Source organism: Rhinoderma darwinii, chromosome 1 (assembly GCF_050947455.1).
Source record: "Rhinoderma darwinii isolate aRhiDar2 chromosome 1, aRhiDar2.hap1, whole genome shotgun sequence".
In the NCBI taxonomy this organism is placed as follows: Eukaryota; Metazoa; Chordata; class Amphibia; order Anura; family Rhinodermatidae; genus Rhinoderma; species Rhinoderma darwinii.
The window spans coordinates 25,139,544-25,161,049 of NC_134687.1; the positions used below are offsets into that span (position 1 = coordinate 25,139,544).

The 21,506-nt window shown below is 38.3% G+C and overlaps 1 protein-coding gene across 1 annotated transcript in view; it reads right to left on the reverse strand.

Moving 5' to 3' along the window:
• Window positions 1-1,967: 1,967 nt before the first annotated feature.
• The window catches only part of CHMP3 (charged multivesicular body protein 3), a 25,374-nt gene continuing 5,835 nt past the window's right edge, over window positions 1,968-21,506 (reverse strand). Inside the window, exons 2-6 of the mRNA XM_075848850.1 lie at window positions 13,425-13,485; window positions 9,874-10,053; window positions 8,479-8,600; window positions 6,256-6,370; window positions 1,968-2,469 (exon numbers count right to left, since the gene is read on the reverse strand). Coding sequence (XP_075704965.1) covers window positions 2,330-2,469; window positions 6,256-6,370; window positions 8,479-8,600; window positions 9,874-10,053; window positions 13,425-13,485 — 618 coding nt within the window. The 3' untranslated portion in view covers window positions 1,968-2,329. The remainder of the gene's footprint in view (window positions 2,470-6,255; window positions 6,371-8,478; window positions 8,601-9,873; window positions 10,054-13,424; window positions 13,486-21,506) is intronic.

Sequence of the window (21,506 nt, forward strand, 5' to 3'; positions counted from 1 at the left end):
TAACAATGGGAATGATAACAACCAATTTAGTCATATAGTCGAGGAGGAATAACAGAGGAACGCATAGTTCTAAGAAAATATGTCCCAGATTTCTTACTTTCGCTATAAAGGAATACCCACCTTTTTAATAACATTTCATAGAGCAAATCTAGAGAAACGTAGAGTAACCTATATTTGCCTTTACTTATCTTGTACCGACTTTGAGCTCTATGACATTCACAAACACTTGATCTAGCAACGGAGCTCTAACTGTATAACCCCCCAAGCTCCCACAATGCACTACTCTCCGGTAATTTATACATCATCATATGACAGAGAAGAATTACAAGATAACTAAAGCAAAGTATTTGCAAATATAATCAACATTTTATGTAGATTTAACCTATGGAGTATTGTACCCTATGCTGTGCAAAAGCGCTTCCTTTAAAAAAACGGTTTCCAAGTTTCAGTAAAGTTATGCCGTTTTCTAATATACTTTGAGTCAATAGCGTGAACTATGGGGAATTTATATACAGTCATTAAATGGGATCCTTTAAGAAGGAGAATCTGTTTTGGTCATGTGATGCTCACACAGGTTCACGGCTCTGACAACTGTACTGTAAAGCACCATGCGCCAGTGTGATCATCACATGATCAGGACAGATGACCATCCTCAGGATGTAAACAAGAAAGTTCTTATTCACTGTTAGCAAGCAGAGATCTTATAACCCGTGAAGAAATTAGTAAATTGTATATATTTACATTATCACAATGAACACTTTATTTAATGAAACCAGAAAATCCCTTTAAGCCAGGACGTAATAGAAACATAGTAAATATAAATTTCAAGTATCGTTTTCACAGAACTATATTGTACCAATGTGAAGGTGCGATATAAGCATAATAAATCTGGGAAAGTCATTCCGGATTTCACAGGGCGAGATCCAATCCTGTCCATGGCACTAAATATGCGGCTTCCGCACGCAGCCCTAAACGGAGGAGTGTACATGTACATATTAAAATAAATATTACAGGTCAGATCTTCGTATTAAAGGGATTCTTCACTTTGTACAATCCTTGTTAGGCTTCGTTCACATCTGCGTTGGGGTCCCGTTCTGACGTTCCATTGGAGCTTTCTGTCAGAACGGGACCCTGAACAGACACAAAAGTTTCCATCACCATTGATTTCAATGGTGACTGGTCCGGTGCCCACGGTTTCCGTTTGTCTCTGTTGTGCGCCAAATACGTTGTTCTGCCAGAAGCAATAGCGTAGTCGAAGACGCTATTGCTTCCGGCAAAACTACGGGTCCAGTGCACAACAGAGACAAACGGAAACCATGGGTAACGGATCCGTCACCATTGAAATCAATGGTGATGGAAACTTTTGTGTCTGTTCAGGGTCCCGTTCTGACGGAAAGCTCCAATGGAACGTCAGAACGGGACCCCAACGCAGATGTGAACGAAACCTTAGAAGGGTTCCTTGACAATAAACTGATCAGCGATCAGCTGTAATCTGTGGAGAAACCTGTCAGTAAGTTTTTCATTTCCCTGCAGCGCCACCACAGGGGAAATGAAGCATTACACAGTGCCTATTCAGATGAATGGGTTGTCGGTCTACAGGACAGGTCCTACAGAGAGAGAGAGAGAGAGAGAGAGAGAGAGAGAGAGAGGGACGCTCTTTTTAACCGTTCTCCACTCTGCCCAAGAGATGATGAACCCGAGCAGAGGACCCCCCCCCCTCTATTTACTCAAGAGTTCTTAAATTTTATATGAATATTGGACAACCCCTTGAAGATAATGTAGATAAAAGAGCAATTCGAGCAGCGAGACATGCCTGCTGTTATGTGAAGTCCACCTGTAATAACGGTGTAGATAGTCATGACATGGCAATGATACATACCCACCTATCGGCTGTACGAGTCCTTCCTCTCATAGGAAATCAATAAGCAACAACCAAGACATCTGACAATAAATCAGGAACTCAGGAATCAGAAGTTAAAAAATAGATTATATATAGATACAGTTCTAAAGCGATCATTTATTTAACCCACTCATAGTCCATGGTCTGTCCATTCCACTGATCACACCCAGGTCATCATGGTTTATCCAGTCGCAGAAAGGCAAGACAAGTGCATAGTGTACAGCGAGAGAAGTGGAGAGTCATCCCCGCTGCACGTCTCCTTAGAGCGCTAGATGGGAGTACCAGGGGAAAAAGACAGCATGAGGAGTATGCCACCTTTAATAAGCCGAGGATAGATAGATTTATATATAGTGTATAGAACCCAAAATACTTTTACAAAAGTAAAGTAGAGAGTGAATAAAGAGCAGAGTCTCTCTGTACAGTGCGTCATTAGCTCCGGAGGGCAGCAAGCCGGGACTGCATGGCCTCCAGGTCCTCCTCCTCCTCCTCATCAGACATAGCCGCGGCTCCCTCCGGAACGGCCTCCGGTAAGGCATCTGTGACTTTGCTGGGAGCTTTCCCCAAGGCCCCTGGAAAACATGTCAATGGTTATTGAAATATGGATACGGTGAAGATCAAAAACTATAGTAAATCACCAAATTTCAGAATGGTGAGGTACAGAGGCTTTAGACTCTAAAGCATAAAAAAAAAAAAAAATCACACTATTTAACCTCCTGACGACCAGATCCATGTTTTATTTTGCCTCTTGCATTCCGGTGGTCATAACGTTCTTATTCCTAGGTAGATGTAGCTGCATATATTAATTTATATTTAAAAAAATAAATAAAAATAAAAAAAGACGTTATTCTTTTCTAGAATGAAAAGTTCTGCAACTTTCGAATATTAAACCAAAAACGAATCATTTTAGGATTCTGAAAACCAGGAGGATTGGCATACATAAAAATATTTTTTATTAAGTTAAATGTCTTAAAAACAAAAAGCATGAATATTACACAACATGTAAATATAAATAATGACAGAATATGACAAAAGACAGCCATGAAAATAGTACATCGCTATGTTTCATAAGCAGAGGTAAGGGAGCGCTTGGATTTTTGTCCACAGCATGGAAAAAGCCATATATGAAGCGCAGAGGAGACCGACCGCACAGGTGTGGGCCAATATGGGGATAAGTCAGAACATAGGTCTGTATTAAAGCAGAAGCCAAAACGGAGTATTCAAGAACAGCCTGGGAATAAATGTCATATCCAAGCACATGCAAAAGATGTCTACTCAATAGGTCATAAAGTACTCTGTACCTGCTGCAGGATTCCACCTAATAGAAGGGAAATGGTATATTGAATGGTAACTTTAAAGGAAAGGTGTCAGCGATGTACTATTTTCATGGCTGTCTTTTGTCATATTCTGTCATTATTTATATTTACATGTTGTGTAATATTCATGCTTTTGTTTTTAAGACATTTAACTTAATAAAAAATATTTTTATGTATGCCAATCCTCCTGGTTTTCAGGCTCCTAAATGATTCGTTTTAATATATCGGAGGAGTTTAACCACCATAACCTTGTTACGGACTTTAAAGGAGTATAACTTTCGAATACACCTGGTGTGATCAAATGCTCACCATATTCAATACCTCTGTTTGCCGTCAGTGTACGGGAACATTCTGTTATATTCAGAGACCGAAAACCTGTCTTGACCTAATACTCCTCACAGGTAAAAGGTTTGTTACAATTCTATTCGGTGTCGACAGTCCTATGTGGACTAAACAGCCTGAACTCCAGACGGATACATTTTACCTGCACTGATACATTGTAGCAAACCATTAGGTCTGTGCCTCTAAACAAGAATGTTCGCATTTACTGATAATAAGCAGCAGTGTTAAAAATGTTGGGGAACTGAAATAAATCTATAACATATCGTACTGTCTGATAACTCACCATATGCTAAAGGGGGTTTCTGGGAAAACACATGGATGTCCCAACTTTAGGATAAGCCAGCAAGGTGCGTTCAGTAGTGGTCTGATCCCCAGGACCCCCACTGATCAGCAGAAATCCAGTGAGCGCTGCGCTCCTTCAATAGATTTTCAAGCACAGCCGAATATCTGTACATGTGGCATTGCCTGGTACTTTAAAGGGGTTGTCCAGGCTGGAGGCTGTTTTTTATACTGATGACCTATCCACAGGATAGGTCATCAGTATATGATATGTGGGGGTCCGATAGACGGACCCCGCACCAGTCAGCTGTGCCGGATGCCTCCGGCCACCATGAATGGGTCGGTGCCAGAAGCAGAAGGCTCAGACCACTGTATAGCGGCCGTGTGGGTTACTTCATGTGAATAGGAGCGGAGCTGCAGAACAGCTGCTATACTGTGACCAGAACTTTCTGCTTCCGGCATCAACCCCTGTATAGCTTGCGGTGCCTGGAGGCAGTTGAAACAGCTCATCAGTGCGGGGTCTGTGTTTCAGACCCCACCTATCATATCCTGATGACCTATCCCGTGGATAGGTCATCAGTATAAAAAACAGCCTCCAGGCTGGACAACCCCTTTAAAGTGATAGTGGTATTGTGAGAGTCACACCTTTGGTCAGATGGAGATATCACACAAAAAAAATAAATAAAAAAAAACAGCCCTTGGATCGGCGCTGTTCCCTTTTGTCGTGATCTAGTGCTGGTTTCTAGTGTCGCATGGCAAAAGGCAGACACTATGTAGATCAAAGTGCTTTACTAGAAAGAAGAAAGATACCGGCGACGCGCTTCAGAGCCGAATCGGCTCCTTCCTCAGGCAGAATCACCGGGATAAAGGAAATGTGGAAAAGTTGCATACATTTATACTGGAAAAAAAAAACCGAGAGAAACTGACAGTGAGGCAGGGTCAGGGGTCAGCTGTCCGTCACCGTTACATAAATATTATGCCATGTACATGTTAAGCACAAAGATGTAGAACAACAAATGCATTGATGCACTCCTTGTTTTCACTACTATAATGTCGTGTTCGTTGTCCTAACTAGGTCTTATATTCAATGTGCCGCTTCTCTCAGCCGGTGGTGATCGAGCCGGCTGAGTGGTCAGGTTAAGTGCTTAGACGAAACCAGGTTAGAGGAAGTAAAAGTAAAATCTAGTCAATGAAAGTTGAGGTTCATTTTATTTCGGGTCTTTGTGATATCTCCATCGGACCAAAGGTGTGACTCTCACAACACCACTATCGTTCCAAAACCTGGACAAAGTAGTTGCATTCGGCGTAACCCGTGCCTTGCAGTTCCCTAGAAATTCTACACCTTAAAGACCATATCTACAGGGGTGTCGTGCTCCTAACACGGCATCACCAGGTGAGCAAAACCTTGACAAAGTCGCCTGTTCTACATCAGTATGTGGGTAATGCCCCATGTTTGCGCCGTTTTGAACCACTTTAAAAGTAACAGGAAACTGCTGGGAGTCAGATCCCCACCAATCACACATTCATGATCTATCCTAGGCAATTTATTTGTTTTCCCAGAAAACCCTTATAATAAGGCCAGATACTCCTGGAAACCAGCCAGAGCCAACGCAGTTAATTCCCAGCTATAACCAATGTGTTCATGGAAATAACGTGATGCATTAAAATTTATTACAATTTGGACATGACCTAAAACTTTCCTCTGCAGGTGGTCATTATTTGAACTGGGGAATTTTAAGGAGAAGTCCACACATGCCGGGAACCACGCCGAAATGCCCTTTTACCGCAAATCATCCCCTACGTGTACGGGCACCCTAAAGGCCCTTTTACACTGGCCTTTAAGCGGCCGGCGCTGCAAGCACCGATCAACGAGACATCATTGATCGGCGCTCGCTTGCTGTTGTCACACGGAGATATGGATGGGGGATGAGCGGACTTTACTCCGATTTCTCGCCCCCATCCATTATTATCATTTCAGCAGTGCGACTCCGTTTATACAGGGAGATGTGCTGCCGACAAAGATATTTTCGTTTTTTAAGCAAGCGTTTGCTCGTTCGCCTGCTGATCGTTCCCGTTTACACATGGCAATAATTGGCAACGAGCGTTATATTAACGCTCGTCTGCACGATAATCGTCCTGTGTAAATCCCCCTTCACTGAAGCCTTTCTACTTCAGTAAGAGATTACAAGGTCATAAATTGCTAAAGTGTTTTTCAAATCTGTCCCTCAAGTACCCAACAGGCCACGTCTATGGGACTGTTCACACAAAGCGCTCATATTGCGGAAAGACAGCGATATAAACCAATAATTAGCTCGTTTTCTCTATGGGAAATCCACAAGACGTGATTTGTTGGAGTTCCTGGAAGGCAGGTTTGGGAAACGCAGTTACTGAATACCACACATTACTGAATTTCTTCTTTACCTGCTGTGATTTCAAAAAGTATTTTATCTATTTCCATTTCTGCTTCTTCTTCCATTTCATCCTGGTCTTCCATTCCTTCAAATGTGTCTTCTAACATCTCTTCTATAATGCCAGCCTACGGGAATTCACATAACACCACTTTATTGTATTGCTGAAACCGCTTACCCTCAAAGTAGCTTTTCCCGCAATAATGAATAATGGATCTCCATCTCCAATCAATATCCACGAATATTGTAAGTTCAATCAAAACGTAAGACATGTTGACCCATCGAAAAACTTTTTGGAGGTCAGAATGGACTCTGGTGATTTTTATTTTTTAAAGTATGATCTTTACAGCAGTCCTTTGAGTTATAGGAGATCAACTAAGCTGTAAAGGGGTGTTTTTGACAACGAACTTGATGACGGTTTGCAATAGCTAACAGAATAGTGAGTGCAGCTCTGGAGTAGAATACAGGATATAATTAAGATCAGTGCAGAATAAGTAATGTAATGTATGTACACAGTGACTCCACCAGCAGAATAGTGAGTGCAGCTCTGGAGTATAATACAGGATGTAACTCAGGATCAGTACAGGATAAGTAATGTAATGTATGTACACAGTGACTCCACCAGCAGAATAGTGAGTGCAGCTCTGGAGTATAATACAAGATGTAACTCAGGATCAGTAATGTATGTACACAGTGACTCCACCAGCAGAATAGTGAGTGCAGCTCTGGAGTATAATACAGGATGTAACTCAGGATCAGTATAGGATAAGTAATGTATGTACACAGTGACTACACCAGCAGAATAGTGAGTGCAGCTCTGGAGTATAATACAGGATGTAACTCAGGATCAGTACAGGATAAGTAATGTATTGAATTTTCAAAGTTACTCAACTATTTATTTAGAGTATATCCATATATCAATTGTAAAATGGTATTCAGGAGGTGAACATACTCTCTAAATAACATTTTACTGCGTGTCTAAATTTCACTACAATGTCTAATATTACAGATTAAAAATGTTTTCAATCTAAATTTATCTTTGGAAAAATCTGATTAATAATGCAGCAGTTTCAATCCAGCTTTGAGTTGAATACCTGAGATACCTGGAACAGACTGATAACTATCAACTAGCCTGTCTCACATAATGCACTGGGCTGAGGGCAAAGAGCAGGCAAGTGGGCTTAACAGTACCCAGGCCACAATCTGCACAACCTCGTACTGCCATATTAATTAGATTTTTATGGCAAACTACAAAATATAGCTCTTAAAGGGGTTTTCCACTTGGTACAATCCTTATTTTTGTTAAAGGGATCCCTCGATAAGCTGGTCACAGGCTGCTGTGGCTCCAAAAAAATCAGCTATGATTTGTGGGGGAACCCAGCAGTAAGTGTTCAATTCTCCTGCAGTGCCACCACAGGAGAAATGAAAGATTGCAAAGTGCCATATATAATGAATGGTCCTTCAGAGCCAGAGACCCTCTTTGTAGCCTTTAAAGGGATGTCTGGCCAAAAGAAGCACTAAATCCATTGTATAAGTGAAAGGGTCAGAGGAGTGGTATGTGACCAACCAGACCAACTGTTCATGCCACTGTAGTCTTACTAACAACTTAAAAGGGTAGTCCCATGTCGGACACTAAGGCCCTGTTCATACTGAGCTTTTTGGCACTTTGACGCGGAAACTGCGCCAAAAACGCCTCTCATTGATTTCAATGCGAGGCGGAGGTATTTTTTTCCCAGGAGCGAAAAAAAAAAAAAAAAAACACTCGCGGGGGAAAAGAAGAGTCATGCTCTGTCTTCGGGTGTTTCCGACTCTGACCTCCCATTGACACCAATGGGAGGCAGAGAAAGCGGTTTGAGGCGTTTTTTGCCCGCGGTGCTCCATGGCTGAGGCCGAAAAACACGGCAAAAATTGCAGGCAGGCCAAAATTCCAGAAGGAATTTTGAGGCAGATTTTTCCACCTGCAAAAAAACTCTGTGTGAACAGGGCCTTATGGCAATTACGTCTTCACATAGGGCCAGGTAGGACTGAACAGAATTTTTCCTTCACTAAACAAAGTCATCATTTAAAAAAAGCATTTTGTGTTTACTTGGGTTATCTTTGTCTGGTATTAGAAGTATTTTTTTTTAAATTTGAAACATTGAAGTACGTCAAATATGCAAAACTAGAAGAAATTGAGAAAGGGGCAAAAACTTTTTTCACAGAACTGTAGGTCATTGATTTATGTTGTTCCTCTTACCTTCAACATTTCTTTAGACAGTTCTCTCATGGTGGCTTGTATCTCAGGAATCTTCACTAGATTTTGCATGGCTTTCATGACCTCAGTACTCTTCTGTAAGGACCCAGAAATTCGGAGCACGGCTATAAGGGCATATAATAAGGGAAGAAAATAAGAGTTATAAATTAATCAACATGTTGGAATATAAAAACGCAGAAAAAAAAAAAAAAAAAAGGCATTAAGACCATGCAAACGTGTCTTCCTTTTAGGAATTAGGATTATAACGTACCACCATAGCGCTATATGCGGTCATCCCGGCATATCAAGTTGTATATCAATGCCTCGACCCGTGAGAACGAAGGATCGGGCATGTTGAAATACAACTGTCGGGGGAGACCTGGGACACCCCAATACACATTGGATGGTTGACTACTCCTGCCGAAATTAGTGGTTTGAACCAACATACATCTAATGTGTATGGGCACCTTAAGTCCTCAGCAATTGTAAGCAGTCTCTTGAAAGTTTATCCATGTGTAAAAGATAAATATATTGCATGAGCCGATGCTATTAGGCTGGGTTCACACGACCACATTAACGTCCGTAATGGATGGAAAGTATTTCGGCCGCAAGTCCCGGATCGAACACCGTGCAGGGAGCCGGGCTCCTAGCATCATAGTTATGTACGACGCTAGGAGTCCCTGCCTCTCTGCAGGACAACTGTCCCGTACTGTAATCATGTTTTCAGTACGGGACAGTAGTTCCACAGAGAGGCAGGGACTCCTAGCGTCGTACATAACTATGATGCTAGGAGCCCGGCTCCCTGCACGGTGTTCGATCCAGGACTTGCGGCCGAAATACGTCCGTCCATTACGGACCGAACATGCTCGTGTGAATCCAGCCTTATGCTTTTCGCCCTTGCAGACGTAAGCCCCTGTAACAAGAGCATATTGCATATGCCATAATAGAAAACGGACAATAGAAAAGAAGCACGTAGTCCATTTAATATGCCCTCATTTCCTTGGGATAGATATAGGTTTATCCCAGGCAGGTTTACGTTCACTTACTGTTGGTTTTCCAACCACATTTGCTGGAACTTTGTTATAAGTACTGTACTACTCTTTCAGCAAAACAACATGTTCTGATCTCCCCCCCCCCCCCCAAACTAATTTCAGATTGTGCCCCCTTGTTCTCAGGGACACTCCTGAAAATTATGCCGCAACACAGAAAGCCAAACTGGGCAAAAAGAAATAAAAAAAATGGAAGTTAGTTCATTTTATTTTTTTTGAAGTATTGGGATAGTAGTCTGTAAATTTCACCTCTATTACATTTAGCAGGTCTTTATATACAGAGCCCATGGTCCCTTAAAGTGTAAACAGAACTTAACATTTAACCCTACCACTGCCACCAGCTACTTACCCAGTTGGTTCTTCATGCTCATAAGCACAGAGTTCATGTGAGCCTTTGAAGCGTACAACTTATTTACTGCCCGTTTTGACTGCACCACCTCCTTGGCTAATATAATACATGCCTCCCGGTTGCCTTTCTTTGCGGTGTCCTTTATAGACCGTTTGACTTTGTCTTGCTCTCTCTGAATATCTGAAATAGGAATAAGCAGTCACATAAGTCTCCGTAGTACCAATAAAAACATTAAATATGTAACAGTAAGGAACAGACTACACAGGGTCTGTTTGTAGTCTGTAACCATGGAGACATAGGTCTGCATAGAAGGCGTAGAAACAAAACAGTAGGATTTTTTTTATTTTTTATTACAGGGGTTAGCACATAATGTTAAAAAGGGGTCGCCACTTTAGACAATCTCTACTTGTTAGAAGGGTCACTTGACAAGCTAATCAAAGTGTCCCTCTGCTGGGAATCCCAGCGATCAGCTGTAATATGTGGGTGAGGAAACCTTACAGTAAGGCTAGATTCACACAAGCATGGGGAAACTCCGAGGTGCCCCCAGTGCGGGTCCCGTTTTCACGGATCCCCATAGACTTGAGCCTATGGAGGGAGCCGTGAAAAGTGAACAAAATAGGACAGGTTCTATTTTTCAAAGGATCCTTCACAAGGCCCGTCAAAACAGGAGTCTGTGTGATGGCCATTGTTTCAGCGGCCGTCCTCCGGACATATTCCACGCTCGTGTAAATAAGGCCTAAGTGTTTAATTTCCCTGCAGTCCCACCACTGGGAAAGTTAAGCATTACGCAGCGCCCATTCATATCCATAGGCTGTCTGTGTAATGCAGGACAGGACAGGTCCTCCAGAGCGACCGATGCTCTTTCTAGCACCTCTTCACTCTGCCTAATAGATAAGGATCCTGAATGGTAGACCCCCCTCTAACTCAGAACTCCCTAATAGGGTGTATGAAAACGGGTTATCTAAACCGGACTTAAAAAGGCATATGCCAAGTATATTTGCAATGTGATCAACCTCTTTAATGTGCTATTTTAGATGTATTGGAGAAATAAATAATTGGTTGCGTATGTATATATATCCTTTAACGGTACGTTTGCAAGTGGTAATAATGGAGGGCCATTACAATGCTGAAAATGCCTATAAATACACGTTTTTGTTTTTTTCCGTGATGAGTCTTTTTTTAAAAGGCACTTTGTGAATGGAATTTCAACATTTGGCCACTGCGGTAAATATACCACACTAGAAAAAACGAGCTGGAACGTGTGTGAATGTATCCTTGGATCCTTTCTTCAGCTGGGCTCAAATATTGCACAGGGGTGAATAAAGGAGCCTCACGTGCCACCTTATAATTGAATGGTATATTGTTGGGGGGAGTCCGGGGAGGATTTGCACCCACTTTCATTCTAAAGCCAACAAAGAAACGCATAAGCATGAAATCTATGACCGGTTAGGCCTCATGGACACGACCGTAAAAACTCCCGTTATTACGGGTCGTAATTACGACCCGTAATAACGGGCTCATAGACTTCTATTGGCCACGGGTACCTTCCCGTTTTCTTACGGGAAGGTGCCCGTGCCGTTAAAAAAGATAGAACGTGTCCTATTTCAGGCTGTAATAACGGCACGGACAGTCCATAGAAGTCTATGGAGCTCCCGTAATGACGGGTGGCTACATGTGTGCACCCGTCATTACGGCAGCGTTGCTAAGCGACGTCAGTAAATAGTCACTGTCCAGGGAGCTGAAAGAGTTAGAGGCTCTGTCACCAGATTTTGCAACCCCTATCTGCTATTGCAGCAGATCGGCGCTGCAATGTAGATTACAGTAACGTTTTTATTTTTAAAAAACGAGCATTTTTGGCCAAGTTATGACCATTTTTGTATTTATGCAAATGAGGCTTGCAAAAGTCCAAGTGGGCGTGTATTATGTGCGTACATCGGGGCGTTTTTACTACTTTTACTAGCTGGGCGTTGTGTATAGAAGTATCATCCACTTCTCTTCAGAACGCCCAGCTTCTGGCAGTGCAGACACAGCGTGTTCTCGAGAGATCACGCTGTGACGTCACTCACTTCCTGCCCCAGGTCCTGCATCGTGTCGGCCACATCGGCACCAGAGGCTACAGTTGATTCTGCAGCAGCATCAGCGTTTGCAGGTAAGTCGATGTAGCTACTTACCTGCAAACGCTGATGCTGCTGCAGAATCAACTGTAGCCTCTGGTGCCGATGTGTCCTCGCTCGTCCGACACGATGAAGGACCTGTGAGTGACGTCACAGCGTGATCTCTCGAGAACACGGCTGTGTCTGCACTGCCAGAAGCTGGGCGTTCTGAAGAGAAGTGGATGATACTTCTCGTCAGAACGCCCAGCTAGTAATAGTAGTAAACACGCCCCGATGTACGCACATAATACACGCCCAGTTGTACTTTTACTTTTCAACACGCCCACTTGTACTTTTGCAAGCCTCATTTGCATAAATACAAAAATGGTCATAACTTGACCAAAAATGCTTGTTTTTTTAAAAATAAAAACGTTACTGTAATCTACATTGCAGCGCCGATCTGCTGCAATAGCACATAGGGGTTGCAAAATCTGGTGCCTCTTTAACTGGTCGGCAGTAACTCTTTCAGCACCCTGGACAGTGACTACCGATCAGAATATAGAGCAACCTGTAAAAAATAAAAATAAAAGACGTTCATACTTACCGAGAACTTCCTGCTTCCTCCAGTCCGGTCTCCCGGCCGTTGCCTTGGTGACGCGTCCCTCTCGACATCCGGCCCGATGTCCTGGCCGTCCCTGGATGACGTTTCAGCCCATGTGACCGCTGCAGCCAATCACAGGTCAATCACATGCTACAGCGGTCACATGGACTGCCGCGTCATCCAGGGAGGTCGGACTGGATGTTAAGAGAGGGACGCGTCACCAAGACAACGGCCGGGTAAGTATGAATTTCTTTAACTTTTATTACAGAAAGGGCTGTCCCTTCTCTCTATCCTGCACTGATATAGAGAAGGGGCTGCCGATTAGTGCAGTGCTATTTTGCAGCCAAAAACGTGCCCGTTAATACGGGTGGAATACGGGTGACACCGGACCCATATTTACGGGCACGGGTCCGTAAATACTGGTGCAAAACGGGTCGAATACGTGTGACACCGGACCCGTATTTACGGGTGGGAAAAAATACGGTGGTGTGCATGAGGCCTTACTCTGACTTCTTATCAGGATTACCAAGAAAAAAAATAAAATAGAAAAAGCGTGATCTAGATTTCCTAATGGCTGTGTAACCACCTTTGCCTTTGTGGGTAGTGGCAGGCTTTATATCCACACCTTAAAGTTCACAGAAACCGGTTCCCAACAGCTGAGCTGCGAATAGCTTCTATTTATACACACATCACGCTGACCTACTGTAGTAGGAGTGCGGGCGGAAAACAAGGAGGAAGCGAAGACTTTTATAGGAAAAGATAATCCACTTAAATGCATGCTCAAGTTACAGGACACATCACCTGACATTTAAACACAAAACTTAAGGCATAAATATTTTGCAGATAACCAAACTCACCTCTTATTTGTCTGTCGATCACTCGCATTTCCTTTCGGATTTTAAGCGACCATTCATTTACCTAACAAAGCAAAACAAAATGTATTAGACGGACATCATCAAAATAAGAAGCCTACAGCAGTCCTACAATTTAGCTGCTTGCTTCCTATATAATACATTGGGGTAATAATCTGAGGTTGTGCCAAAAAAAACAAACAAGATCTGTTGTAAAAGACTCCTCCACTTTTTATAGTATAGCGCAGGGGTCTCAATCTCGGCAGGGTAAGTGGGCCACATATAGAAAAAATGGGAAGTTGACGGGCCGCATTACTTAAAATTTGATACAACACAAAATTATTGTTAATCAATTAGTTATTTGACCTAACACTATATTACTAGAATAATACACTCCATACACCTACTACAATACTACACTACTATAAACTACTACAACAATACTACAATATAACACTACTACTACATACTATACTATAACACTACACTACTATAACACTACTACAACAATACTACACTACTATAACACTACTACTACAATACTACACTACTATAACACTACACTACTATAACTACTACTACACTACATAACACTACTACTACAATACTACACTACTATAACACTACACTACTATAACACTACTACAACAATACTACACTACTATAACACTACTACTACTACAATACTACACTACTAACACTACTACTACTACAACAATACTACACTACTATAACACTACTACAACAATACTACACTACTATAACACTACTACTACTACAACATTACTACACTACTATAACACTACACTACTATACACTACTACTACTACAACACTACTACTACTACAACAATACTACACTACTATAACACTACTACAACAATACTACACTACTACAACAATACTACACTACTATAACACTACACTACTATAACACTACTACTATACTATACACTACACTACTATAACACTACTACAACAATACTACACTACTATAACACTACTACTACAACAATACTACACTACTATAACTCTACTACTACTACAACAATACTACACTACTATAACACTACTAAACACTACTACTACTACAACACTACTACTACTACAACAATACTACACTACTATAACACTACACAACAATACTACACTACTACAACATACTACACTACTATAACACTACACTACTATAACTACTACTACTACAACAATACTACACTACTATAACACTACTACTACTACAACAATACTACTATAACACTACTACTACTACAACAACAATACTACACTACTATAACACTACTACTACAATACTACACTACTATAACACTACTATAACACTACTACTACTACTACTACACTACTATAACACTACTACTACAATACTACACTACTATAACACTACACTACTATAACACTACTACAACAATACTACACTACTATAACACTACTACTACAACAATACTACACTACTATAACACTACTACTACAACAATACTACACTACTATAACACTACTACAATAATACAATACTACTACTACAATACTATAACACTACTACAATACTACAATACTACTACTACAATACTATAACACTACTACTACTACTACAATACTACACTACTATAACACTACTACTACACTACTATAACACTACTACAACACTACTATAACACTACTACACTACTATAACACTACTACTACTACTACAACAATACTACACACTATAACACTACTACAATACTACTACTACTACTACTACAATACTATAACACTACTACTACTACTACTACTACTACTACTACACAACAATACTACACTACTATAACACTACTACTACTACAAACTACACTACTATAACACTACACTACTATAACACTACTACTACTACACTACTATAACACTACTACTACAACAATACTACACTACTATAACACTACTACTACACTACTAGAACACTACTACTACTACAACAATACTATAACACTACTACAATACTACAACTACAATACTATAACACTACTACTACTACAATACTATAGTAGTATCCTACTATACTACACTACTATAACACTACTACTACAATACTACACTACTATAACACTACTACTACTACAATACTTCAGTACTATAACACTACACTACTATAACACTACTACTACAATACTACACTACTATAACACTACTACTACTACAATACTACACTACTATAACACTACACTACTATAACACTACTACTACTACAATACACTACTACTACAACAATACTACACTACTATAACACTACTACAATACTACACTACTATAACACTACTACAACAATACTACACTACTATAACAATACTACACTACTATAACACTACTACTACAACAATACTACACTACTATAACACTATACTACTACTACTACTATACAATACTACACTACTATAACACTACTACAATACTACACTACTATAACACTACTACAACAATACTACACTACTATAACAATACTACACTACTATAACAATACTACACTACTATAACACTACACTACTATAACACTACTACTACAATACTACACTACTATAACACTACTACTACTACTACTACAACAATACTACACTACTATAACACTACTACTACAATACTACACTACTATAACACTACACTACTATAACACTACACTACTATAACACACACTACTATAACACTACTACAACAATACTACACTACTATAACACTACTACTACTACAACAACAATACTACACTACTATAACACTACTACTACTACAACAATACTACACTACTATAACACTACACTACTATAACACTACTACTACTACAACAATACTACACTACTATAACACTACACTACTACTACTACAACAATACTACACTACTATAACACTACTACAACAATACTACACTACTATAACACTACACTACTATAACACTACTACTACTACAACAATACTACACTACTATAACCACTACTACTACTACAACAATACTACATTACTATAACACTACTACTACTACTACTACTACTACAACAACAACAATACTACACTACTATAACACTACTACTACAATACTACACTACTATAACATACACTACTATAACACTACTACTACTACAACAATACTACACTACTATAACACTACACTACTATAACACTACTACTACAACAATACTACACTACTATAACACTACTACTACTACAACAATACTACACTACTATAACACTACTACTACTACAACAACAACAACAACACTACACTACTATAACACTACTACTACAATACTACACTACTATAACACTACACTACTATAACACTACTACTACTACAACAATACTACACTACTATAACACTACTACTACAATACTACACTACTATAACACTACACTACTATAACACTACTACAACAATACTACACTACTATAACACTACTACTACAACAATACTACACTACCATAACACTACTACTACTACAACAATACTACACTACTAGAACACTACTACTACTACAACAATACTATAACACTACTACAATACTACAATACTACTACTACAATACTATAACACTACTACTACTACTACAATACTACACTACTATAACACTACTACTACTACTACACTACTATAACACTACTACAACACTACACTACTATAACACTACTACACTACTACTACTACAATACTACACTACTATAACACTACTACTACTACAATACTACACTACTATAACACTACTACTACTACGCTACTACTACTACTACTACTACTACTAACTACTATAACACTACTACTACTACTACTACTACTATAACACTACTACTACTACAACAACAATACAACACTACTACTACTACAATACTACACTACTATAACACTACTACTACTACTACTACAACAATACTACACTACTATAACACTACTACTACAATACTACTACAATACTATAACACTACTACTACAATACTACACTACTATAACACTACTACAACAATACTACACTACTATAACACTACACTACTATAACACTACACTACTATAACACTACTACTACAATACTACACTACTATAACACTACACTACTATAACACTACTACTACAATACTACACTACTATAACACTACTACTACAACAATACTACACTACTATAACACTACTACTACACTACTAGAACACTACTACTACTACAACAATACTATAACTCACTACTACAATACTACAACTACAATACTATAACACTACTACTACTACAATACTACACTACTATAACACTACTACTACTACTACTACAATACTACACTACTATAACACTACTACAACAACACTACACTACTATAACACTACTACAATACTACACTACTACAACAATACTACACTACTACAACACTACACTACTACTACTACTACACTACTATACTACTATAACACTACTACTACTACAATACTACACTACTATAACACTACTACTACTACAATACTACACTACTATAACACTACTACTACTACAACAATACTACTACTACTACAACAATACTACACTACTACTACAATACTACTACAATACTATAACACTACTACTACAATACTACACTACTATAACACTACTACAACAATACTACACTACTATAACACTACACTACTATAACACTACTACTACAATACTACACTACTATAACACTACACTACTATAACACTACTACTACTACAATACTACACTACTATAACACTACTACTACAACAATACTACACTACTATAACACTACTACTACTACACTACTAGAACACTACTACTACTACAACAATACTATAACACTACTACAATACTACAACTACAATACTATAACACTACTACTACTACAATACTACACTACTATAACACTACTACTACTACTACTACTACAATACTACACTACTATAACACTACTACAACAACACTACACTACTATAACACTACTACAATACTACACTACTACAACAATACTACACTACTACAACACTACACTACTACTACTACTACAATACTACACTACTATACTACTATAACACTACTACTACTACTACTACAATACTACACTACTATAACACTATACTATACTACTACAATACTACACTACTATAACACTACTACTACTACAATACTACACTACTATAACACTACTACTACTACAATACTACTACTACAATACTACAACAATACTACACTACTACAACAATACTACACTACTATAACACTACACTACTACAATACTACTACTACTACTATAACACTACTACTACTACTACAATACTACACTACTACACTACTATAACACTACTACTACTACTACAATACTACACTACTACACTACTATAACACTACTACTACTACTACTATAACACTACTACAATACTACACTACTATAACACTACTACTACTACAACAATACTACACTACAACACTACTACAATACTACAACACTACACTACTATAACACTACTACTACAACAACAATACTACTACTACAATACTACACTACTATAACACTACTACTACAATACTACTACTACAATACTACTACTACAATACTACTACTACAATACTATAACACTACTACTACTACTACAATACTACACTACTATAACACTACTACTACTACTACAATACTACACTACTATAACACTACACTACTATAACACTACTACTACAATACTACACTACTATAACACTACTACTACTACAATACTACACTACTATAACACTACTACTACTACTACAATACTACACTACTATAACACTACTACTACTACAATACTACACTACTATAACACTACTACTACTACTACAATACTACTACTACAACAATACTACAATACTACACTACTATAACACTACTACAACAATACTACACTACTATAACACTACTACAATACTACACTACTATAACACTACTACTACTACTACAATACTACACTACTATAACACTATAACACTACTACAACAATACTACACTACTATAACAATACTACACTACTATAACAATACTACACTACTATAACAATACTACACTACTATACAATACTACACTACTATAACAATACACTACTATAACACTACTACTACAATACTACACTACTATAACACTACTACTACTACTACTACACTACTATAACACTACTACTACTACTACTACTACTACAATACTACACTACTATAACACTACTACTACAATACTACACTACTATAACACTACTACTACAACAATACTACTACTACTACAACAATACTACACTACTATAACACTACTACTACAATACACTACTACTACAACAATACTACACTACTATAACACTACTACAACAATACTACACTACTATAACAATACTACACTACTATAACATTACTACTACAATACTACACTACTATAACACTACTACTACTACAATACTACACTACTATAACACTACTACTACAATACTACTACAATACTACACTACTATAACACTACTACTACAATACTACACTACTATAACAATACTACACTACTATAACACTACACTACTATAACACTACTACTACTACAATACTACACTACTATAACACTACTACAACAATACTACACTACTATAACAATACTACACTACTATAACAATACTACACTACTATAACAATACTACACTACTATAACAATACTACACTACTATAACACTACACTACTATAACACTACTACTACAATACTACACTACTATAACACTACTACTACTACAATACTACACTACTATAACACTACTACTACTACAATACTACACTACTATAACACTACTACTACAATACTACACTACTATAACACTACTACTATAACACTACTACAATACACTACTACTACAATACACTACTACTACAACAATACTACACTACTATAACACTACTACAATACTACACTACTACTACAATAACACTACTACTACACTACTACTACTACTACAATACTACACTACTATAACACTACTACTACTAAAATACTACACTACTATAACACTACTACTACTACTACTACTACTACTACAATACTACACTACTATAACACTACTACTTCTACAACAATACTACACTACTATAACACTACTACAATACTACACTACTACTACAACAATACTACTACTACTACTACTACACTACACTACTATAACACTACTACTACAATACTACTACTACACTACTATAACACTACTACTACTACTACTACAATACTACACTACTATAACACTACTACAACAACAATACTATAACACTACTACTACTACAACAATACTACACTACTATAACACTACTACAATACTACACTACTATAACACTACTACAACAATACTACACTACTATAACAATACTACACTACTATAACAATACTACACTACTACTACAATACTACACTACTACTACAATACTACACTACTACTACAACAACAACAACAATACTACACTACTACTACAATACTACACTACTATAACACTACTACTACTACTACAATACTACACTACTACTACAATACTACACTACTACTACTACTACTACTACTACTACACTACTATAACACTACTACAACAATACTACACTATAACACTACTACAATACGACACTACTATAACACTTCTACTACTACTACAATACTACACTACTATAACACTACTACTACAATACTACACTACTATAACACTACTACTACTACAATACTACACTACTATAACAATACTACAACAACAATACAGCATTGCTAGAACACTACTACACTACTATAACACTACTACTATACTACTACAACAATACTACACTACTATAACACTACTACTACAATACTACACTACTATAACACTACTACTACTACAATACTACACTACTATAACACTACTACTACAACACTACACTACTATAACACTACTACTACAACAATACTACACTACTATAACACTACTACTACAATACTACACTACTATAACACTACACTACTATAACACTACTACTACTACAACAACACTACACTACTAGAACACTACTACTACTACACTACTATAACACTACTACTACTACTACTAATACTACAATACTACA